The following is a 26598-nucleotide window of genomic DNA, read 5'->3' as shown; positions in this document are numbered from 1 at the left end:
AAATTATAGGGAAAATTAGTATTATTTACAGTCTATTGAAAAATTACTCTGGGGGAAAGATGGATTGATGGGTAATATTACCAAAGTCATTTTGATTTACTGTTCTGTTGAAATTTTACCTTCATGTATCATGGAAAAGATTAACCAAGCCTTAATATATCATCATTGACAAATGGGATAAAAATCCAACTAGCATGACAATAACCTCCAAATATGATAGGACCTTATAATTCCAAGATAGAAAGATCATCTCTTCTCTAAAAATTGATTTTTGGGTGACATGACTGAGAAATTGGGTTCTAGTTAGAGAATTAGTGATGTTTGAATAGGTAAGTTTTAGACTACATGTCTTTCTTAAAATAGACATTAAAAGCATAATTTTCTACAATGGTAGATATACTGACATATAAGAAAAATCCATGCTTTAAAAAGATTGACATATACTATACACAAGGCACAATGCCTCACTATACCTGCAAATACAGCTTGGTGTTTTCATCCCATAATTATCAATCACATTTTTTTTCTATCTTGGATAGTGAAAAAATATATAAATACTTCATCACTGTCAAAGTGAAAATATGTGGATTAATATGTTGTAGGGTAAGATTCCGGACCCATTTTAAGATGGACTTCCACACAATAGTGATGTTATATAGTTACATTTTTCTTTTTCCCTAAACTCTCCAACAGATTTTATTGGAATCACAATGTCAGGTTCACTGAGAATGGCCTCTCTTGTTTCATGAACTAATGATATCTTTTACAAGAGGAAAACACACAAAAAATAGGACAGGGTACGACTTCACAACTTCTTTAGCATGTCAAGGAAATTCATAAAGGGAAATAACAACAGAGAAAAATATATGTGGGCCGATAAAGTAAAGGAAAATTATTCAAAAACAGGAATGTGGGATTATAATTTCTTTTAATAAAAAATATTTTTAAATGAGTTAGGGGGAAAATGTTAGCCCTTTATTCAAATATTGGGTTACTACTAACCTAATTTACACCTCAGTCCTTATCTTTTCCTCAAAATTTTAATTGTTTGCATATAATCAGCATTAGTAGTCATACATAGTTTCTGAAAATTAGTTAACAGAGGAACTGAGCTGTATAATAGTCCCCACACTAGAAACTGGGTGATATCACAAAACCCCACAATTTTTTTTTTTTGAAGAGCTTACATAGGGATTGATACTAGTAACTGCCAATGCGTGCATATATAACAGTTTTCATTTTATGAAAAAGATTGAAGGGAATTTATTCATACAGTCCTCTGTTGACAATCACAAGTGCATTAAGGAGTAAAAGTTGTGGGATTTGTTTTTTTCTACTTAATAATAAATTAAATATCTTGAGAGGCATGGTTCTTGTCTCCAGTGCTATCTCACTTTCTGTAGCTCCTGTCTCAGCCACGATGGCAGAGGCTGCCCCAGTCTATGTAGCAGTTTGGACAGTTCCACATTATGATCTCGGTAGTAATTAGAGAGGAAAGTTCTAGACTGGAAAGCAAAAAGAAAAAAAAAAAAAAAAAAAAAGACTTGAAAGCAGTTATCAGTTCCTCAAATGAGATAATATATTCTGTATTTCTTAAGAAATTCTATTACAATCTAGATCTCTACAAACTACCATATTTTTCTTCAATATTGCTCATTTTTAAACCTTTTGAAAAATTTTGGCAAAAGCATAGCTATAAAATAAAAAATAAGTCCAGGTATGTCCTAAGTGGCTTATCTGCCATTTTAGACATATTATTTTGGGATCCATGATGCCTATATAGAGAAAAAAAATGAGAACGAGAGTATAATTCTGGAGAGGAACAGGTAGGGACTTGGTGAGGAAGCAAATCTATAGAAATGAGCCAGATAAAATGCATATTTGTCCCATAGAATAAAAACTAAAATTAAGCATAATCACAAAAAATGAAAACCATGATTACAAAAAAATAATTTACCACATTACAGAAAAATTTTCTGTATTTATTCAGAACAAATACACATGGTTTTAATCATTAAGAGCTTTGCTTTCTACTTTCAAATATAAGACCTCTGAAGCTTGGTCTTTTAAAAATTCTTATATTTCTTGTCAAACTGGAGAGATTGGCCTTTATTAGATAAATGGTAAAAATTAAAGATGAAATATATCAGTGGTTTTAGTTTCATTGTTTCACTTTATTTACACAAACTTCTGGAAAACAGAAAATGTATAATTAGCCTTTCTTTCTTGATGTCACTTACTTCATATTATAACCCAAAAATACATAGTCCTGTGTGTCTTTGGCAAAACAGTGGAACTGAACACTTTCCCCGTGTAAGTAGAGATAGCAATGGCCCACACAGTTTGTCTATCTGATATGATGTAAGTTCTACCCTATCTCTTAAGCCCTCTCCAACATTTTAATACAAATGAGTCTCTTTCTTCATACAACCCCCTGGAAACTTTTGTGTGTACTGTGGAAATGGATTTAAGACAACTACATTGCATCTTGGACCTTTCACCAGGCATCTCATTGCATTTCTTTCCTTTAACCAAATTGTAAACACTTCAAATTTGGATAAGATGTTTATAGTAGTAGTGGAACAGTACATTGATTTTTTTTGGCAGATTAAAGTGACTTCTGAAATTCTTTTGAAATTATTGAGTTCAAAGATTTGGTTGAAGGACTTCCTGGTAGTTTTGTCTCCATAGTAACACATGCATCACTTGTATCCTCCTTTTGCTCACCTTGCCTTCAGAGAAATACTCATGATACTTGTATGAGTCAATTGCTGCTGGTTCCCAACCCTAGAATAACACCTAAGCATTACTCCACTTATCTTCACTTCTATTGAGATATGGATATTTTCTCCTTCTCTTCCACCTCCTCCTCCTCCTTCTTTTGTTTTTGAAATTTGGTTTGTCATTGTTATCTTATTATAGACCTGTGACAAAAACAAATTTCTCTGTCCTTTAATAAATGTGGGTTCATAACTATTTTATACCTGTATCCTCTCCATAGCTCAGTTCAGTATCGTGCATGGTACAGGCACTGGATATATGTATCAAATATGTAAAAATGATCTTTCTATATTTTTCATAAAATCATTTGTTTGCTAAACAAGCTATTTATACATTTGAAAAGGAATTATTTTTCAGAAAATATGTATGTTTGAATTGCATTTCAACAGGAAACAGTTTATAGGGATATTTATCAATCCTTTGTCTATCTAATTATCTTTCATCTTCTAAATGTATAAACTGCTGATTTAAAGGAAAGAGCAGAAAATGGAAGCAAATCTCCGTCACTAATTTTGAAATAGCTGTATGAGCAGATTTTTTTGCTAGAGTAATTCATATTAGGAAAAATATTACCTCTGGATCCATGGGTGGATATTTTCGGCCTTTGCTTTTTCCAAGGCATTTGGTCTTTCCTCCTTCCAGTAGTTGACACCAAAAGCCCTTTTGGGGATCAAACCTATATCAGACAAAACATTTAAAGATTATAAACTGTATATAGAATTTTAAGTAAGAAAGCCTCACCAATTGAATAAAGGAAATGTACTTTCAAATACCCATTGCTTTGACTTAGTTTCCACAGATATTTAACTGATTTGAAAGAGGCCATTGACATGAAAGAAATTATATGTTATTATACACTTTAAGTCATTCTATGCTAATCAAAAAAGCATACAGGCCTTCAGTCCAATTTTACTTATGACTATAAAAAAATTAAGGACCAACATCAAAATCACAGTCCACATATAAAGTACCTTTAGAATATTTTATTTGCTTATGAATGTGATTTTGCTGTCAAACTATATTGACACATTTCTTTGGAATCATTGTGTGGCGTATATATTAAAGAGACTGAATGTAATGTAGGCATCAGACTATGAATATAACTATAATTAAATTTTCCAACTTGAAAAAATGGTTTATTTTGTTTTATAGTTTAAAAAGTTCATACTTTTCAAAAAGGAAATTATATTGTTGTTAGACAACATGAGACACTGGCAATTCAAATGGTGAGTGAAAGATTACACAGTTCTTCCTTTCACTGAAGAGAGTCAATCCTATTGGATGATTCAGGTTCCTGTACTCTTAAAGGAAATTCTGATGTTGTTTTGCTTCCATGACTGTGCCAAGTTACAAAAGGAAGGATGTGTGGCCTAATTATTTTGTTTAAAGTGAAATATAAGAATTTTTGTTTAGGACTAACAAGATAGGGAAAATGAAAGAATGAACCAAATAAGCAGGGAAATTTTAAATTTATTGCTATGGGACTTGCTGCATGCATAAAACATCGAAAAGGTTTGCATTTTTGTTGCTCAGCAGATGTTTTAGAAGGATGAAGCATAATTGACTGGGATGTAAAGTTAATTAGTTGCGGAATATTTTGTTGCCCTGGGCCCATTCCTATAATACCGGTGCACCTGCAATTTGCGTCTGCACATATGTGAACTCATTTAGGGTGAGAAGGAAATTTCTTCACAGTTCTTTGCCCAGCCTATTATTAGAGACCTGATCCTTGCAGTCCAAGTTGTCCTAGTACATGTTATCAATTAAAATTAAATACATCACTAGTTAAATGGATAAAAGGAAGACAGAGTCATTTCCAACCTGAACTTTTCAATCTGCTCCTTGCCTATCACAGTCCTTTCTCCAGTTTTCATTAATTTCCCAAGAGGAAAAACAATTCAGCATGCTGTGCAAAATGAGATGGGGAAGTTGGCATTACGGTGCCCCAAACAACATTTTCTGCCTCAGGATGAAAATACCTAACTGTGTTAAGGTAAAATACAACACTGGCAACGAAGCTGTGATATTTATACACACACTGAGCATCTCTCTTTTGCTTTCAGGTAGAGTGGAGATCTCAGGGTGGACTGCAGTCTGTTCTTGCTCTTTGCAGCAGCTATGTGAAGCAGAGCTTAGCACAACCTGAGGAAGGAGAGCCATCTAGAATATTGAAAGTCTAGACAATGGAAAGTCTAAAATACTGAAAGTTTTTAAGAGAGGCTAGGCATTAAATCCACATGATCTTGCTTGCTGTTTTCATTTATCGTATTGGTAACTTTATATATCCTAAACTTAACAAAGGGTATTTATCTTCTCTAAGTTATATCAATTCATTGTTTTACTTTAGTAGGCATGAAATTGTGAAATTAAGATGAAAAGTGTTTCTCAAATAACTGTTAGACAACTTTTAGAACTTGAGTTGGTTGATACTTGACTTCCTCTATTACACTGAGCATCACTCTAATTACTAATTTTGTGATATGTGGGAGGCATTAAAGTTCCTATTTAGTACTTGGTTATAATTTTCCCCTCAAAAGTATGATTTTACAGTTTTTTGAACCCACAAGCAATTATTTGTAATAGTAAACAGGATAGAAGCACTGCCAAAAATACTGTTCAGGGGCATGGAAAGGTATGTCAACATCAGTAACTATTAATGCAAAACATATTATAAGAAGATTTGTCTACTTAATAAACAGAGGCATGTCTTGTTTTGTTGCTATTTCCATGTGTAGGTAAAAACTTCATTAGGGTTATTTTAGTGGATAAGGAACAACCAAATCTTATTACTGCTTTTCCTGTCCCTCCATTACCCGCTCTAATTGTCTAATTGCTGATTCTAATCTGCTGTGAACTGGGAAATTATATAATCAGCCTTGTTAGAATTTTGTGTAAAATGTAATAGACTTTGTATCAGACTTTGTGGGGTGGGCCTTTTATAAGCAAAGTCCATGCCCTTTTAAGATATGTTTTGGCTGCCTGGAGCTTTTATTTTGTTTTTTACTTTGCTTTCCATCCCCACTCACCCATTTAAAATTACCTTAATATTTGACTTTATTATCTCAAGATGACTGTAACAATAGCTTCCATCCCACATGCTCTTCTGTAGCATGACCTTGCCTCTCCTTATCAAGAGGTGGAATCTCATTTCCCTTTCTTAGATTTGGACTTGATTTAGTAACTACTGTGACCATCAGAAGGCATCAGAAGCAATGACTTATGACTTGCAAGTCTAGGTCAGAGAAGTTTATGACCTTCTGGTAGCACAGCTCCCTCAACATTTCACTCCCTCCTGGAACACAGCCACTGTGAGAAAGCTGAGTACCAGAAGAGGCCACGTGGAGTCTTCAGCCTACTGTGCACAGCCCTTGAGCCATCCCAGTCCAGGGATGTGTGTGAAGAGGCCTCCAGATGATTTCAGTCCTCACCCATTTGGGTCATATTGAGATACTCAAGTCCTCCCAGATGTGACCTGAGGTATGAGCAAAACAAGCAATCCTAGCTGTGCCTAAGTTGTGACTTACAGAATCCATAAGTGTCATAAAATAGCTCTTATTACATGCTGGTAGTTTTGGAGATGCAACAATGGACAGCTGGAGTATTGTACATGGTTTTATTTGGTTGTAAATATTTTAGTAAATACAGAATAAAACATGAATGTACTTCCGTCCTGGTTGGGGGATGGGCACTTACACAGAAGGAAAGATGGCTGATGATATTTCAATTCTAACTTAGAAGTTACTCAGAGGAAGAGAATCTATTTTTCACCTTTGTAGCTTCTAGGATGCTTTTTGCATAGAGTAGACTTTTAAAAAGTTTAGTTAACCAAACTGATACTGGGGAAAATCTCTCAAATAAGGGAATTGATCATAATATGAAATACCTATAATATTTTATAAGATAAAGTATTTCTGGCATTCAAAAGGGAGCTACTACATGAGTAATGAGGATATTTCTTTGAATGCTTTTGAGTAGCAAAATGATATATAAATTCATAGCTAGTATTAATGATGCTATATACACACCTACCAGTGATAATTTATGATGGCAAATAATGGAAATGAAATCAAGCATGAGAATAAACTCACGTTAGTGCTTCAGAGTAATTATAATGAGGTGTGACTCCCAGAAACTTCTGGACTTCATCCATCACAGTAGCTGGGTCAGATCTCAGCTGCTGTCCATCAATAATTAGCAACTGTAAAGTCGAAAATAGTCACTTTATGAACAAACTAAATTGAATAGACTGTGCTGCCTCTCTTGACCTGGTATGACATTAATAAATTAGGTCAGTGTGAATAGGAAGAAAACATGAACTACTTAGAACACATTTTAATGTTTGCTATTCTTGCATCCTTCCAAATTAACAATAATTAAAGTTTGCCATAGGCAATTATTTTTTGAGCTATTAAGTGATAATCCTTAACTTACTTTATTCTAAGTCAGAAATAAACACACTGCCTTGAGTTAGTACTTCGGTGAGAACAGAATATTTCCATCTGTAGTGTAATCAGATAACTATCCTGCCTACCAAATCCCAGTGGGGCAACCCTGGAGCCAAAGACAGAAATACTGGTCATCCAGATCAAAGATTCATCTAGTGTTCTAAACCATGACAAAAGGGTGGAGGAATGTTTGTTCTTGACTTCATGACCTTGATTTACTATTCTAGAATATCAGACTTATCCAAGGGGGTGTTTAAAAAACACATCAGTGCTGGAGTCCATTTTCTAGGCCTTCAATTGTGCCCTGAACTGGAATGAAAACTATAAGAATATGAATTCTTTCCTCAAATCCTTATTTTTGGTTGTATTCTATATACCTGGAACTGCTACAGCACTTCCCATTTCCATAGTCTAGTGCATGAGATCCTTTTGTCCTTATAAGGGTCCTATAGGAATCTGCACATAGGGTTCCTCAAATTACTGTCAGTTCTATTGGTAGTTAAGAACTGTTGCCTGTGAATCATATGAAATTTCCTTTTGGAGAACTTACCACTGTGAAACCAGTTACTATTCAAAAGAGGATTCCAGGAATGTGTTTCAGAATCACTTAATAGAATTTTAATACTATTAGTGAAATTAAAAATAAAAAAACACATTTCTTCCAATTTTCTTTGATTATAAATTTCTATCTCTGGCAATGTTTGTTCACATTTTTCTGTTTGTTAGTGAAGCACAATCATGATGTAATAAACAGATGAAATTAGTATCAGGACATTACCTGAGAAGTTGCAAAGTAAGTTAGCCATCTTTCTATGTGGACTGCATACCATCCAGGTACTAGGCATCTCCTCTGTAAGGTTTTTAAGTCAGATGGGGCCCAATGTCCTGTTGTAATAACTTCGTAGAAATTAAATCTCAGGGCAGCTGGATCTTCATGTGATCGTTGATGCTTTAAACAAAAAGTCAGTTGTAAAGTTAGTTTTTAGAAATGTCTCTGTAGCTGTAAATGTGTGTGTGTGTGTGTCTGTGTGTCTGTATGTCTGAATGTGTGAGATGTGTGTGTCTCTCATTTCACAAAATAATAAAAGGTACTTGATTTTAGAATGAAAAATATGATCAAAACTGCATATATTAAAATAGGCACTGGCACATTGCTTATTGTAAAGTACCAGCCTTCATTACACATCAGGCGATATGCAGAAAGCTTGTGGTTATTTCCTTGTCTAAAATGTTTAGTTGAAAAGCAAGAATTTTCTGGAAAAAAGTATCAGGGACAAGACAAATCAAGTCTGATGAAATGAGATTTAGATGAGCAGGAGTGGGCTTACATATTACATAGCCCACAGTTTCATTACAGCTGCTCCTGCAGGATTGTTTCTCAGCATGGAAGGTGCTATGGAGAAGGCAGATGTCTATTTCTGATGTTTGCTTAGGTTTCAGATTCATGTCAATGTTAATGAAGGTTCCTTCGTTCTCCTATGGGTTTCCAACTAACACTGCTAATTCCCAAGTACTACTTCACTTCTACTTTTTCAGTGCAAAATTCTCTGAGTCTTTTACACCAAATCATCATTGGGCAAGCAGGAGAGAGTCCAACTGAATGAGAGATGAATTTCTCAGTCTATACAATTTCAGAAGCATTTATTATGCATCTTTCTAGAATGGCAATAGGTTCCTGAGATAAAAAGATATAAGATATAACCATTATCTTCAAAGAAATCAAATCTAGTGTGGGAGACAATAGAGTAGTAGATTGTAACAAAGTGATATAGTTGACTAGCAGTGTAAGTTACTGGCAGTAACAGCCAAGCCAATAAGGTATTAATTCTGATTGACAGGTGAAAGAACCTTTTTCAATGACTGACTATTTGAGCTAAAATGTTACAAGAAAGATCTTGATAATCAGAAACAAACAAACAGAAACTAAGAACTTTATCATATAAGGTAAGTTTGAGTTAAGGTGGATGAGGTATGTAAGGATAAATGATTTGGTGGGATGAGATATCTAAAAAGTGAATATGAAGAAAATCTAGTACAGGCTATGGATGGAAATAAAATGGAGTCTGATGTGATTGTTTAATAGCAGGCCTTATGTGTAAGTAATGAGCTTTATGTGTGAGTTAGAAATAAAAAGTAAAAATAAGAGTAAAGATGATTTAGGAAGTGGTGAATGGCTAAAGAGTAATTAATGAGTGGAAAATTGGTGGGACTAATAAAAGCCCTCTAATTATTGTACATACATTGTCCTCCTTATATGTACATTCTCTATACTGAGCATATGGAAATTTTATAATTCAGTCAATAAACAATATGTATAGAAATTAGATCATATGAATAAAGAATTATAACGAAGCTGGGGGCCTATGATTGCAGTACAGTAACACTAAAATTTCTATTAGAAACAGTGATAATCAGGAACTGTACTTAATCTGTTCTGTATTGGCTTATACCAGTTTAGCACTAACTTTTCTTCATATTCCTGTGACTAAGATTAGCATAAAAATATGACCTGGAAATCACAAAGGGACATATTTTATGGCAAAAATAGCACTTTAGTTCCTCTGTGAAGTCCATTATAAAAATGTGGGGTAGAAATTACATTGGCAGGTGACATTTGTAGGAGTTTCTGAATTACACCTGCTGAGCTTTGGATTTATGGTATTTACTGAATAGACAGGACTAGCTAAGTAATAGGCTACATTATTTTGAAGTGTGGAGCACTTTGGGGCCTTGCTCTCAGCAATATGGCAATAAAAAGTATTATCAGAAAAAATAATTCCTTTCAAACCTGTATGTTCAAAGAATTTATTTGAAAAAGCAAGTACAGAGAAAACCCACATTATATAAATTCTATTTTGCTTAAATGGTTTAATCTATGGGAAAAATTCATTTTAATTTGCTAAAAGTAATGACTATGTTATCTGTTAGGAAACTCTTCAATATTTCCTCCAAATATTTGAATTCAAAACTTATAATTAAGGATAAGCATCTTAATGCTTTTGGTACCATTTTAACAAATACATTTATCTTGGTTTGCAATATGAGTTTCATAAACTAAGAAAGACTTTTGTATCCTATGGGAAATACTGATTCAAGGATTCTGATGGTAACTTATGAATCTTGCTTCTAATCCAATAGTTTGAATCTCTAACTACTTCTAATCCTAAATTGTAATGTCACATTTTTTGTCTTTTGTTATTTATTCTTGGTAATACATATTTATTGAAGAAATTTTGCAAAGTCAAGAAAAAGAAATAATTTTTTACGAAAATTGTCATATGCTCTTAAATTTTCTTTAAGTCTTTTCTCATTCATTTCTGTATTTATTAAACATACACATACACAAAATGCACTCACATTGTTGGGATTTTGGAATATATATGCCCTGTTACCACAATTCAAGATCAGTGCTTTCAATAAGTTATCATTGCTATAGACAATTTACACTTCTGTGGTCAGCTTTATCCCACTCATGAGCAAGTTCATATCCCCTTTTATTCCTCTCTTCAAAATATAAGCTCCCTAATCTATTGATCTCCTTTTCATGCAATTAAACCATTTTAACTTCCCAAAGGACAGACAATCACAGTGACTTCCACTTCTCTATTTCAGGCTTTTGAATTTACCAGTATGTACATTCATCCTCTCCAACATCCTTCGTTTCATGCAGGGTTTTTTAGACAGAGGCCCGTTAACAGAATACAGTGGAGTCTATGAATTTGGATCAGCAAAAAAAAAAAAAAAAAAAAAAAAGGCATCTTTATTTTTAGCAAGCTCTAAATGGAATAATTTAGTATTTCCTTTAATTGTGAATGATGACAGTAGCCACACTAATTATCTTACCTGTGATTTTGCCACCAACAAAAATCAGTTATTTTCATATCACATTTTAGGTATTTCGGATATATGAAAATGTTGTTTATGCTCATCAATATTGAAATAGTGTGACTCGCCATTAGAACTTGGTATTAATGGTTTAATAAATAAAACTATCACTAGTTTAAAATATTTTGATAATCATATTCCATTACAGTTTTTTTCCTTAGAAATTGCATAATTTCATGTTTTTAAAATGTATTTTTATTTATTAATCTATTTACTGTGGTCATCCTTTCTTGGTTTGTCTTAGGGTCGATTACTCATTTTCTCTCTTCACCTGTATTTCTTTTTTTCTTTGAAAATCTTCCATCTTAAATCAAATCTCCACCACTACAGAGCACATAATGTTTTCCTTGATCCCACTTCAGCTCCTATATAGTTAAGTCCATGTCTTTTTTTCCTCTTTAAAATCAGGCTTTTTGAGTCTTGCAAGTGCTGTTATGATTTCTTCATCCCTGCTTATTTATTTCACAACCAAATCCACCTGGCTTTTCTCTTTTTGCCCTGTGGCTAAGGGCTCTACTTCCTGCCTTAAATTTCAAATCAATGAAAAGAATGAAGACCTTGTTTTGCCCAATTGTGTAACTTCTTAGCAGCTCTTTGGCACTGTGGTCACCACCTGCATTTGGCAGCAATGTCTCCTCTTGAATTTCAGATCACCACATTCCTGAATTTCTTTGACTAGGACTGTATTTTTTAATCTCTTTTGATACTTCATTCTACTCTATGCTTTTCATTTCTAAACTCTCTTCTTGGGTAATTTCGTTATTTTTGTGATTATGGCTCATGTTGTTGATTTGCAAATTTGTCTCCAGTTCAGACCCCTCCCCAGATTGCCAGCTAATTCTACTGTTCCTTTCTGCTAGGACAGGATCCATGTGTCATGATCATCCTCTGCTTTCATTAGCCTCCAACCTCCTACCCCACCAGGCAATCTCCTGTATCCTTCTTCAGGGCATCTTTTTGCAATGGAGTACATGGCCATTATGCTGTTCCTAGACTGAAAGGAAACTTGATTTATCCTTGATACTTCCTCATTAGTCTCATTGATTCTAAGCCCCACACATCTAATAATATTTTATACTTACTTCGCTTTCTACTTACACCTCTATTTTTCAGCAATACTATTGCAATAGCCTCTACTTTGACTTCTCTGAATGATCATGTCCAATCCATTCTTCAAATAGCAGATAAGATAATGTTTTCTAAACGTAAATCTGGTAGTAACACATTGGCTACCATTTGCAAAGACTTTTAGTTGCTAAAAAAAAAAAAAAAAATGGCCGCCCTGGTGAGCCTCTGATCTTCATCTTCTTATGGGCTTCACCTGGGGTTTCTTTTAGCTCTTTATGTTTACTATGGTTCTATATACCCAGGGCACTCTGCATGTATCATTCCCTCTCTTCCATTTTCCTTCTCCCTTCACACAGTTATTATGCACTCATCCTTCAGTTCCAAGTTCATTTGCCTAGAGAAAGCTCTTGAAGCACCTTTGCATACTTCCTCACAGCATAATTGCAATGTCTAATTATATATCTTTATGATTACTATCTATTCACACAACAGAATAAACACAATGCTTTCATTATCATTTTATTGATTAGAACCATACTTAAATGTAGTTGTACAATATTCCATTTCAGTGTGACACAAATCAATATTATCAGGCATTTATAGTTCCATTTGTTCCTGTTACTGTAGACAGTGTTTCAATGTACAAAAATATTTGTTCATACCTTTGAAATTTTCTGTACCTTCAATTCCAAAACAGGAATCATCCTGAAAAGATTTTTACACACCTTTTGATACTCTTACCAAACAAGTTTTCGGAAAATATCCGAAATGTATGTTTCTTTTGGAATGCTATAAACCTTTATTATCACACTCTTGCTAGCAGAACTATCACTAATTTTGTAAAGATATTAACAAAAATTTTATTTTAATTTATATTTTATTAACACCTAATTTGGTTGATCATTTTTTCCATAAATTGTTGAGCAATTGCATTTTATGTGTATACACTTGTGTATTTGTACCTTTTGTTCATTTTAGTACCGTGATACTATTGTGTATTTATTTACCAGTTTGGAGGAATTCCATATAAAGTACATTTATAAATTATATTTACTATGTATTTATTAAAGATATCCTTTTTAGATACTGACTTTTAATTTTGTTAAAAATTTAAAGACCAACATTTTACATGTTTATATGGTTTGGGCAATTTATTAATTATTTGATGTATGTTTTTTCCATTTTTTCTATCGTTTTATGCTTGAAAATCCTTTTCCAAGTTGGTAGTATGAGTTAAATATTCAACTTTTTATATTTATGAAGATATATGTATTTATACATTATACATATACATGTACATATGTATATGTGTGTATGTGTGTATATACATACATATATATATTTTTTTTTATATTTGAACCTTCAGTGCATCTGGCTTTTATTTTCATGATTCACCATTGCCTATATTCAAACTACAACTAAATGTTTTTATTAGTGTTTTTCATTGCTCATACCTGGTACCAAGAGTATGCCCTGTCTGAGGGGTCGATGAGGATTGTGATGATCTTGGCTTTGGGGACTAGAGATGCAGCTCGCTTGGGAGCATCTTCTGAATGGAAGTAATTAGCACTCTTTTCAAACAGAAAGTCACTTGTAATGTTAGATGGAGTAGGAAAAAAGTCCATATACCTAAACACAGAGAGAGACAGATTATTAACCTGAGATTTGATTAGCCTGTACTTGGAATAGGGAGCATCTTGACATTTATTTGACCAACTTGTAATTATGGTTCTATAAGCTAGTCCAAATAATGGATTTTCTATACACATTGAGTACAAAGACAACACAAAATATTAACATTCTAATAACTTATTTTGGGCAGGGGAAGGAATAAAATGGAGTAAGTAGTTTTGATACAGACGAAAGGGAAAATAATGTACATTTGAGCTGATACTCTGTGCTATCAAAAACCAAATCCAGAAATATTGTTTATTCCTGGCAAACAGAAAATTATACCATCTTGCTTTGCTGATATTTTAAAATAGTAAATGTGTGTTTGCAAATTTGTGTGCAGAAATTTTTAAGGTGAGACTGAAGTTCACAAGACAGAAAAATGTGCAAGTCAAAATAGCTATAAAATACTAAACAGATTAAGGCATAGCTGTTCTCCTCCTTTTTAGCTGCTGCATAATTTGTAGTATATGTAGGAATGTGAGCACATTATAGTCTATCTAGAGTAATTAAGGGGATATTTCCTGCCAGTTGATCCTGTGGTGCCTCAGTAAGTTCATTCCTCCATATGCTGTTGGAACGTTCCTCTGTGTGTAGATTATAGAATCAATATGTTCTGAGGTTAATTCAGTACAAGGCCTTAATTATGTGTGTAACCCTCCTTACAGCTCATCACTTCTCTAACCCTCAAATGTTCTAGAAATAAATAATGAGAGCAATTAAGAATTCATATAAGACACTTATTTTCCTCTTTGACATTTGTTATTATGTTTCCCAAATGTGGAGTGTTAAAGAATCTCATCTATATTCCTGCTTAACAGTTTGTGTTCCATTTGAGCTCACAGATAAGAGAAAATTGCTGTTCTGCCTTTAATAATATGCATGCAATTTCAAAACTTAGTCATTTAAGAGAAAAGTAGGATAGTAAGTAATATCCAAGACGTAGAATGGACACATCTCCGCTCATGATGGGAAACCAGGTGTGTTCACTGGCATTGCCCCTACTGACCATAATCCTAAATCCTGCATCTAAAAGGAATGGGACTTTCATTCAGTACAATTTAATTAATGATGATGACACACAAAATTAAATTGAGGGAAGTTTCCTCAGGTGAGATTTGCCTTATACATCTGAGAATTGAAAATTAAATCCAGGACCATTATTTTCTTGACAAATTGGGATAGAGGTAGAGAAAACACACCAAAGTGAAGATTATCTCCTATGAAAAGTTATTCTTTCTTATAATTTGGAAAATTTTATGATAATTAAAATTGCTTATAATTTATCAAGTGTCAATAAATATTCTCTTATGCATGTGTGTGATTAGAATTGATATGGTTTGGGAAATGCTCTCATTATTTGCATGAGAAACGTAAGCTTATATTGTAATACAGCATATAGAGTCTATGTGCTTAATGAAGATACATGTCACACACAGTACAAAATAAGCAACCTACTGATTTATTTGTTTCCTCAAGCATCATTGTGAAGACAAATTAATGTGTTTAATAAAAAAATTAGGCACTGTAAAATAATAGTTGGCTTAAAGAGAATTTTAAATATCTTTATGAATAATTCTGATGAAAAATATCACATAATGTTTTTTATTCAATCATGTTAACTTACCAGAAAAATATTATCATTATTGCACTGTCCAAATCAAATTATAGGCAACACTGATTAAACATATCATCATTATAAATTAATTTCTAATTCACTGTGTTAGAATTGAGCATAACAAATTTATTCTGTAATTATGCAGATGCCATGCATACATCTATAATTGCTCTGCAGTGATGGAGCATGTGTTCATAATGGAGTTTATTTTTTGTTATTTTTCTTACCAGTCAATTCCCTTGTGATAATTGTTTCCATTAAAAAATTGAACTTCTTCAAATGTTTTTGGACTAGGGAGATTGCTGATGATGGAAGGGTGCATGAGAAGAAATAAATAAAGTGCAGTTGTTCCTATTACAAAAAAGAAGGCATAGGTTATGTGAAATAAAAAAAGAAAGAAATCATCACTTTAGTATTTTCCTTTGTTCAAAAAAGTAATATTCAGAAGATCAACTCTTTCCTGTGTAAAAATGATGTCCTTGACATCTCTTGGGTATTTTTTCATGTAGTAACAGTTCAAATGTTCCTTTATTACTCTCTATGATTCTATTTACCTAAACATCTGATTTAATGAGTACATAGCCAAATTAGAACAGACTGATAATCCAGCCAGGGTAGAACTTCAGGAATCATGCAATTAAATTTCCCTCTTAGAGACAGGTGGGTGGCTATAGCATCCAGGGCATGGGGTGCTTCTACCTTTATCTCTAGCAACAGACACAGTACCTGAACCTGATGGGTCCTGAAGTACCATTAAAATGCAGATCAGGGAAAATCAAACTATTCAACAGATGTTGCTGTGTTATTCTGTATATGACCCTAAAGTAATGATTAGTGATAACTCTTGATTAATAAAACAAGCATACTGCAAGGACTTGGGTCAAGGTAATTGTAGTGAAGTGTGGAAAATATTATAATAAGAGACAACCAGTGTGCTCTTCCAACATATGAGAAGAATGAATGATTTAAGACCTTGAAAGTCATCGAGGGTTTCCAGAAGGAAGTAATTCCAAAGTTGTTTCTTGGAAACATAAATGTTAATGAGGTTGTAAGAGTAGTGCAGAATTCTAGAAAGATGGACATTTGAATGTTCTCTCCCAGAAGGACAGTGCAACCAAATCTGATGACTGACATTAAAGGCAGAGCAGACTGGCTGGTGGAACCAATTTAATGTTCATATCAGACATCTCAGATGTAAACTCTGAAGCTTCTTCCTATCAGTGACAGGCCAGAGACTGGGAGAAATAGCAGGAAGGACCCATGAAGTGACTGGGTCATCATAGCTCTCATAAATCAAGACTTCCCTTCTTGAAAAGTTTCACCACTTTAGTGACACATTAGAATAAAGCATGGTTTTGGGATGTCTCAGATCTGGGAGAACCGGAAATGAGTGACATAGGTGGGCTGGCAGAATAATAATCATTATAGTTGGGAGATATGGAAGCAGAGGTCATCAGATAAGTGGCATTTTGGTCTAATACACCTTAAGCTTATATGAGCAAAGGCTACTGGGTTTTGAGTATTAGCAAGACTGCCACTTTACACAGTTGCCAAGATACAAGAGACACATTAAAACATCTAGAATGGTGACCCTCATTTTAATAAGATGAAAAAAATAACATAAGCCCTTATGGAGACAAATTACTAATTTAGAAGACTTTTGAGAAATAATAATTACAGAATCAAGTCACACAAACTTAAAAGAAAGCTGAAAGGGAGAAAATTGGTTAAAAACGAGACTTTGGGACTGGGGCTGTAGCTCAGTGGCAGAGCTCTTGCCTACCACATGTGAAGCACTGGGTTTGATTCTCAGTAGCACCACATAAAAATAAAAAAATATAAACTAAAAGTATTCTGTTCATCTACAATAACAACAAACCCACCCCCCCCCAAAAAAAAACCAAAAAATGAAAAAACAAACAAAACTAGAGACCTTAAGACCCGCCAAAAGAAGTATCTCAAACACAGTGTAAGATACAGATTACAAGTCATGAGCAATGATAGGAGTCTTGAAGAACTGATCTGATTTGCTCCTGAAAATAGCAGGAGTTCAAAGGGATAAAACATGAGACAAAGAGCAAAAGTATTTTAGGGAAAAGTGAACTAGACACAGATAGAAGCTCAAAGAGTTCACAGAATGCAAAATATCCTTTTAAGTTTAGGATTACCTTCAAATCTTTAACTTATTACGAGAATGAAGAAGGAGAGAGAAAAGAAGAGGTTTTAAGACCTATAAGACCACTGAGAAAATAATTTAATATACCTAAGGTTTAGAATGTGGATGAACCAAGGGTTTAGATACAGGACTATTTTCAAATTATTGATGAACAGTTAATTGCATGTTTTGTTTATTTTTATTTTTATTTTTTTAATGTTGAGAATTGAACCCAGGGGTGCTGTGCCACTGAGTTACATCCTGTCCTTTTTATTTTTCATTTTCAGACTGGGTCTCACTAAATTGCCCAGGCTAGCCTTGAACTTGCAATCCTCTTGTTTTAGCCTCCTGAGTCACTGGGATTACAAGTATATGCCACTGTGCCTGAAATTAACAGGTATTTTATAGTCTCCAGCAATAGTACCAAGGAATGTTTAATCATGGGGATGATTGTGGAATTGTACCCAGATTTCCCCTGGGATACAGAGAGTCAAATCCTTTGTTTACTGAACCCTATGCATTCATGCCATCAGGAACTGGAGAACATCAGGAATCCTCTGACAGAAAGGAGAAAGAAAGTACTATCAACAAGAGTTGACTTCATAGTCAGAATTAGCCATGAAATCTGGGTTTACAACCTCAAAATGTATATATTTTTGTTATCACCTGTGTTTTCATCATTCTTGTCACTCATTTTTATCTAATTTCTTTGATGTAAATATCTTGTGAAAGGCGAAGAAAAAGCTTCAGAGTTTGTAATACTCTAATAGAAACTCTCTTATGTATAATCAACTTCTCTTTAGTTTTAATATACCAGAGTAAGAGAGCCAAATCATGAGAAATTAATATTGACAATGAGAACACTGATCTTCTGGAAGATTTAAATCCAATGAACTATGGTCTTAGAGTTATTACACTAAAGTTAACCCTATTAGAAATTCTGTTTCATATTGGTAATACTAAAATTTGAGTCTGAATGATAAAAGATGCATAGTGTTCTGAAATAACAGAAAAGGGTGGTAATTTGAGCTTTGTATATCTTAAGTCCAGGGTTACTATCATATCTGCTTCTTTGTCTTCTCTTCACCCTCATTTCTTGACCCACTTCTAGCTGATGAAAATCCCTCCTAGGATTCAGCAATGGCAAAGTTGGATGTCACATCTGTCCTTCCATTCTCCCACAACAAAGAAAATAGGAGTTCAAGGACCTCTTTGAAATCTCACATTTTTGTAAGGTATACATGCACCATGTTTAAGTTGTTGAAAGGCAACTGCCTTTAAGGTCAGATTGATAGCCTTTATCTGTGACTCACTTCCAGGAAATTTACAGTCCTTGACAGCAGAGGAAGCTTTGTAAATGAAAACAATACAGTTAACAAAATATGACTTCAGACTTCTCTGATTGGGTTTTAGGAATTATTACAACCATTTTCATATTGGAATAATATTTTCATATTATATAAAATATTATCATCCAATTTCTTTGTTTTAACATCTTACTTGTTTGTCTTGGTTAAGCCAAAACCAGCTAACATCTTTATCACTGTCATACTGGTAGGTCAAATATTAATATCTAAAGGTATAACTTATTGTCTTTTTAAATACAAAGAGCAAGGAGGAAAAACATATTTATCATTATTAACCTGTAATTTTCTAGCAGAAATAAGAAGTAGTAATATTCAATGACAAATGATAGAGAACATGCTTTTAAATTAAATTTTAAACATGATTTTACAACACAGGCAGGTTATATTTCTTTAGTAGTCATTCCAGAGTTAGCACTTATGTAACCGAGTTGGTAGAAAATTAATGCACATTTTAAACAACAACAACACCACAGAATGATCTATCTGAAAATACATTCTGCTTTTCCCCCTCCCTGCACATGTGTTAACTTACTGTTGTAATGCAATTTATATTCCTAGAGGAAGAAAAGATTTCAACAACCAATATCTAATAGTCTGGAAATTTTGCCCACAACCTTTAAAATGATCTACTTGCTTGTATTACAAATATCTTCATTGGGGTCAGGCTTATTTACTGTGCCTGTTTGTTTTGGGTTATGGTTTGTGCACTCACTGATGAAAATGCTTTCAGTCAAAATAGTGAATTCAACATACAGCAACTCAATAAAAACTTTAATTAATCAGGACATGAGCAAAGTGTATAAAACTGTCACATACTGAAGAAAGTATAAAATATTCTAATTGAAAGTGTCATCTCATTGGTGAAATACTTGCACTCTCTTTTACCATGTTCTAATACAGTTGTCCTTCAGTGCATGAGAAAATACCAAGGAAAAAATGCCTGGTGAACCTCAGGTTTATCAGAAAATAAGTCTAAAGCATATTAGTGCTAATTGATGATTTTTATAAAACCACACATGTAAAATATTTGAAAGCAACAATGTCAGTGGCTCTGAACAAAAATCAATTCAAGGTTGATGTGCAGTATAAAATAGTTTAAGTCAGTTCAAATCACCTTTTTATACCTTAATTCAGGGATTAATTAGCAAAGCTATAAAAAGTAAAAATTAAAAGTCAGGTGATATAAAAATTCAAAATCTTCAAAAATTTGACAGATTTAAAATCTACTTAAGTCTAATGGCAACATTAGGGTCCTCATGAGGTTCCTGGCATATAGGTGCTTCATGGGGAAGAAAAGCAATTCAGTAAATGAACTTGCATGAATGTCTAAAAATTTCACGAAAAAAACCTGATCCGATGATGTCATACAAAAATGTTCTGCATAATAATAAAAAAGCAAGTAGCATGATTGACTACTCTTACCTGTTTTTTGTGGTCCAATCACAAGGAATTTTGGTAAGTGGTCACAGGTTTTCTCCCTGGACCAAATGTCCTTGTGTCGTTTATCATCACATGGATTCTGCAAAAAGGAAGAATAACAAATCTTACTGAGTGTTGAAAGCCTGTCTCTATTCCCTAACAATTGTTCAAAAGATGGGATCAAATTCTTGTCTGATCCCCTAGAGCCAGGCATTAGATCCTGTTCTGGTTCTCTGATTTCCAAATCCTTTTCTTACAAAGAAATTGGCGTCTTCCCTCACCTCAAGGCTGTAGTTCAGCATCAGATCAGTTCTACTGTCATCACCTGATGTTTGGCTAGGTACTAAACCCTGAGATACTGCTCTGTCCATGGGGTTTTGTTTTATGTCTGCATATCAGAAGCCTTATCTAGTCTTAACCTACTTTTACCCTAGTTTCACATATTATTTTCAATTCTAATTGAAACATCTAAATATTACAAGCCAAATATAAATATTTTCAGTTGTTTTCCATTCAAAGTGATTTTCTTTGACAAAAATTTCTTGATAGTCAAGTAAATTGTTTTTAATTATAGTTCTTTTGACCATTTTGCCAATATCAGACTTTCAGCATTTCATTCCAAAACAGAATATATGTTCATCCAATTAAAAAAATGGAGATCTATCCAGAAATGTTTACTACAATTCAAGTTCCAAAATTCAATTAAAGTATGCAAAAATTAACTTCCATTTCATTTAGACTCTCACTACTTAATTTGTTAAATCTCCATCTATGCTACTCGGAAATTTTGTTTTAGAAGAGAGTAAAAGTCACTAATGGAAAATATTACTTAAATATATTAAGTATTTTTTTCTTAAAATATTATTACCATCAATTTATTTTTAGGTGTAGTCTCACTATGGTGTCAAGGTTGGTCTCAAACTTCTGGGCTCAAGTTGATCTTCCTGCTTCAATCTGCTAAGTAAACAGAACTATAGACATGTGCCACCATGCCCAGCTCAGAATATTATTTTAATAATTTTTAAAATATGTTTGAGAAGAATTATTTCCTCTAAATAACATTTTAGCATGTTTTTTTTTTTTTCAAAAACAGGGCTTTAAAATCAATTCTTCCTATTATCATTATATAGACTGAAGGGAACTGAAATATATCGATACTTTGTAAAACCCAATATTGGTCCATTATATTGATGACATAGTGTTAACCAGACAAATGGCAAGCATTCTGACTGCCTTAATAAGACACCTGTAGTTCAGAGGATGGAAAACAAACATACAAAGTTTTAGAAGTCTGCTACCCTTGAAGTTCCTATAGGTGTGAGCATCTGGAGCTCACTGGGACATCTTGTCCATAGCAAATGGTGAGTATCTTATGAATTTTAAAGATATTTTTAATTGTAGATGGACACAATACCTTTATTTTATTTATTTATTTTTTTATGTGGTGCTGAGCTTTGAACTCAGTGCCTCACATGTGCTAGGCAAGTACTCTTATCACTGAGTTTTAACTCTAGCCTTACCTTGTGATTCTTACTGCTAAGAAGTAAGCACAGTGCTTGATAGAACTCTTTGCAGGTAGCATATTTACAGTAGATAATATTGCTTGGAGACAATTACTGAGTGATATGAAATATTTTGAATGGGACCCAGAGTAAGAAAGGGGTATGCAGGAGATAAGACTGAGGTAAAAACAACCCTCACATTTGGTCCATATAACCTGACAGAACTTGATACACTATGGTATCCTTTGTCAAGTAGAGTTTCTGGCAAGCCACTGAAGAAAAACCCAATGGATACTCTTAAGGTTCTGTAATAACGCATGCCATCTATAGAAAATAATCCAAACAGCAGTTTCTGATGTTGGCTTCTAGAAGTCAGTGTTTATCTTTAGTCATTCATGTGATCATGTGATCATAACTATTCATAATTAACTGGTACTTACAATTTACCAAATTATAAGTTCAGGTGTGTGCAGCAATAATTAATTATACAATGAAAGTGGTACATCTGAGATTGGTCTCAGACTGAAAGCTTATAAACAAGTGTCTCATGTCCCTGTGTCACTGGACACTGTTGCACTGATACCTCTCCATCTACTTATTTCTATAGTTTTATGATCGGTTTCCTTCTAGCTAACAAAGAGGGAAAAGTCCAAGCTTGGTTCATGAAAGTGTTGACCTATATGTTGGTGGAAGCCTGAGAACTCCTGCTACACTGTAGTCCCCTTTGGGGAAGGGGGTCCTGAAAACATTGGTTAATGCCCTCCAATTGATAGAATTTTGGGCAGTGTACTTGTCACCTATTTTTTTTTTAATGATAAAGTAGCAAGCAGCTAAAAGTAAGGATGTGACAGACTATTTGGCAGTGATGAACAGCACAGGATCAGTTGGCCAAACAACTTGAACAATCTAGGAAGATTATGGCTTGTAAGTGCTAAGAAGCATATGAATATAGTTAAGATCCAGAATGAGCAAAAAGAGTTTGTATTGTATGTCAATGTATGTCAGAGGTATCCAATGTAGAGGAGATGCTCAACAACCAAACTGGGACAGTATGATCCAGGTCCAGACATTACCAGATGTTACCAAACCTCTGTTCTCACTACCCCACTGCTGATGCATAGGGCTCATGAATGGAGTAGCTACAGGGGCAAAAACGGAAGAATTGCATGGGCTTTCTTTCCTCTAGTCTTCAGTTTACTGTTGCTGGTGAATATCTGACCTGACAGTAACAGAAATCATTTCTAAATCCCAGAAATAGCATTTTTTTCTGTCACTTAGTGTGAAATTGATTATATTGGACACTTCCATCCTGAAAAGGGCAGTGATTCATCCAGATCAGGCTTGACATATATTGAAAATATTCATTTACCTTCTCTTCCCACATAGCCCTGGCCATCACAGAGTGACTCATTGACATGTTATCACACCTAATATTCTTCAGATAAAAGGAACCACTTTCTGGGAAAGGAAATGAGGCAAAGGACATATAACCATGGGATTCACCGGTCCTTTCAACTTATCCCTCTACCTAGAAGCTGGCATGTGCAAAGTTCTACTGCAAGACAAAATTGAGGCTCCAACTTGAAGATATAGTGTACTCTTTAAATAGAGAGTTAGTACTTGGTGCCATGTCTCCAAAGTGCAATATAGTTAAGTTCAGGAATGAAGGAGTGGATACAGGAATGGACCTATTCACCATCATTCTCAATGACCTACTTGAAAAATGTGTGCTTTTCATTTCTGTGTGTCTTGGGGTTCTAGTTCCTAAGGAGGGAAGATCCTACCAGGGGACTGGTAGGAGTATGACCAGACTGAAGTATGTAACTTCTGCCTGGACACTTTGAACATCTTGTGTCAGGAGTCTAGCAGACATGGAAATGAGTTACGATCTTCCTAAAGATGATTAAGCTGGATTGTCATGAGGAAGCAATGTAGTTACAACACAGTGAGAACAAGGAAAATTGTGTTTGACCCTCAAATAATCCACAAAGTTACTCGGTATATCCATAACTTGTTTAGTTGTAAATGGGAAAGGACAGCAACCACTGTCTGATAAATGCTGGGTGGCAACCAGAACAGAGTCTACCACAGTGTGCTCCTGGCTTCACAAATTAAGTTATCATTATTCAAGTACACCTTTTCTATGTCATAACTTGGAGAAATTTATGAGGAGAGTCAGTGGAACAAACTACAGCTACTGGTATTGATTTGGTTCTGAGACTTGCTGACTCCACAGGTATAACTTCGAGCAGCAGCATGAGCTAAGGGAGAGGGAAATCCAGAAGAGGGACTAAGGTGGGAGAAAATAAACATTGCTTCAGTTTGAGGACTAAATGCAGCAATGGGGTTATACTTTCTGACAATAACCCTCCTCTTTTAAGTTTCTCCAGGAATTAGGTTCATATAATCTTAGAAAAACTGACGGAATGGTGTGAACATAATAAAGAACTCAGTGGAGCTGAACAGGAACAAGGAGTATACTATGGTGGATGTTCTTTTTCTACAGTGAAAATATTCTCTCTCTCTCTCTCTCTCTCTCTCTCTCTCTCTCTCTCTCTCTCTCTCTCTCTCTCTCTCTCTCTCTGTCTCTCTTTTTTTTTTTTTTGGTGAAATTTATCCTATCTGCCCCCTCCCAACCCCTCAATGGCTAATGACCTTCAGTGGGGCAGATTCCTGGGCTTGTTGGTAAGAGCTTTATGACAGGCATGTTATACTTTGCATGCCCTCCCCACTCTCAAGGGGTGGCTGATGCAAAGGTAGAAGTGACTAACCTGCTGGCCTTGAGGTGAAGCAATTGTATGACTAACTCTCCCCAAATACCAAGTCAAGTGATATTTTGCTGAGAGCACATCTTCACTCAGGGTTTTCCCTTTATCTGTTAAATCACAGAACTTCCTTATAGGATTTTTGTGAAAACATTTCTTCAATAAGTCATTTAAAACTCAATCCATCTCTCAGCCTCTGCTTCTAGAGAACACTACTTATGACAGTGACCATTCATACTCTATGAAATTAAAAGATGCACTTGATCCAAATGTGTTTTCTATCCTCAGCTCCCACTGGAACAAACATAAAGCACAGAATAAAAAGACTAGCAATGAATATATACAGACAATTGCATTATGTTAGAATTTACTTTGGAAAAGATTAGGTTATTTATCTCGGATTTTTAAAAAATTCATCTTTAGAAAGGACAACAAAAGGAGTTAATTAGAAACCAGTAAACTCAACATTCCTTTTTAAAATTTTACATAATTAATATTTTTATTTAACTGTTCTTTCAATTTTCTATCAAATATTATATTTCAGTAGAAATATTTTATACTCCATTGAATACTAAATAGATTCAGTATTCAATCTTAAATCCTGCATAGTCCTGCTTTAGTTTAACTCCCTAACATGTTTTTACTGTTACAAAGAAAGCTAAACAACGCATCTTTTCTTTAGTTATTTTTGGAACATATATTGCTTAGTATATAGGTTTCCAGCAAGAGACCACACTTCACAATCTCTCCTGAATCTAGTTTTCTTTAAATGGATAATTTCAGTCCATTGAAAAGAAGTCAAAATGATGTAAAATATTCTCTTAAGGTAAAGCCACTCTCCTTGGGTCCTCCCTGTCACACTTATGCCATCTGTGACATGACTACAATTGTAGCCTGTGCCTTGAACTCAGGTGGAAGCAATATATTGAAGAACCTATTGGCCTGGAGACTGGATGACTGTGAAACAGAGGTATGTCTCCTAGAGTGCCTGTCCACTTTTGGCCAATTATATGAGTGAGAAATACATTTCCAAGGTGTTTTTGAATGTCATAATTACAACTTTATTGTACTCCAGCTCAATGTATTTCAAGGTACTTGTCTATGAGTAGGAAAGGAGCTTGTGCCAGAATGAAAATCAATGAATTTCTTGCTTCAATGACAATATCCTGTTACAAGATAAAAATAAAATGCAGCTGAAATAGTGACATAGTTGATTTACACTCTGGCATGAGCTTCTTGTCCCATAGTGTATCAGTGACAATTCAAACCAATTCATAGAGGACACTTTGGTACTAATCAGAGTTAGAAACTGCTAACACCAACTTGATGCTTCAGTTGTACTCTATTCACGCTCATAGAAAAATTGGTGACTGCCTCTGAGTCTTTGAAGAATTTATTTTTCTGTACTATGCTCATAATTCCCCCAATTCATAGGTAAAATTTGATTGTTCTAGTTTAAACTAATGTCCATTGTAGGCTTCCCTTATTTAATTTATAGGAGTGGCATAGGCCAGTCACAGAGAACAAGACCTCAAAAGGAACACTACCTGTGCCTTAAGTCATTTTTCTAAATTCTCTGGATCTCGGTTTTCTTAACTATAAAATGGTCAATAGTTTCTACTTCATATGTTTGTCAAAACCATTAAATAGGTTAATGTGTTAGAATGATTAAATTGTGCTGTATATAAGAGGGTGCTTATTATTTGATTCCATATTGGCTCTCTCTTTCCATTTGTTCAGATTATTAAGACAGTTGGAGGAAAAGGAAGAGGTTAACTCTACTGATAGACTGGTTTATTGCAAGTGTACATCTTGAGAACAGACTTCTGGACCACTGTCAGAATCCATGGGCACCTCCACTGGCTACCTCTCCACAGGACAAATTTCACTTCACAAGTCAGATGAGTGGACTTCAGGAATGT

General features: G+C 34.3%; 1 protein-coding gene across 4 annotated transcripts in view; it reads right to left on the bottom strand.

Moving 5' to 3' along the window:
- Positions 1-578: 578 nt before the first annotated feature.
- NDST4 (N-deacetylase and N-sulfotransferase 4) overlaps positions 579-26598 on the bottom strand; it is a gene marked incomplete at its 5' end in the record, with an annotated part of 266779 nt that continues 240759 nt past the window's right edge. For all 4 annotated transcript variants that reach the window (XM_079154213.1, XM_079154211.1, XM_079154212.1 and 1 more), the window contains 7 exons: positions 579-1505; positions 3355-3457; positions 6870-6979; positions 8005-8175; positions 13634-13808; positions 15696-15819; positions 20413-20509. In XM_079154213.1, coding sequence (XP_079010339.1) covers positions 1386-1505; positions 3355-3457; positions 6870-6979; positions 8005-8175; positions 13634-13808; positions 15696-15819; positions 20413-20509 — 900 coding nt within the window. In that variant the 3' untranslated portion in view covers positions 579-1385. The remainder of the gene's footprint in view (positions 1506-3354; positions 3458-6869; positions 6980-8004; positions 8176-13633; positions 13809-15695; positions 15820-20412; positions 20510-26598) is intronic.

Source organism: Sciurus vulgaris (genome assembly GCF_902686455.1).
Source record: "Sciurus vulgaris genome assembly, chromosome: 9".
In the NCBI taxonomy this organism is placed as follows: Eukaryota; Metazoa; Chordata; class Mammalia; order Rodentia; family Sciuridae; genus Sciurus; species Sciurus vulgaris.
This window is presented reverse-complemented; position numbering and strand designations above follow the sequence as displayed.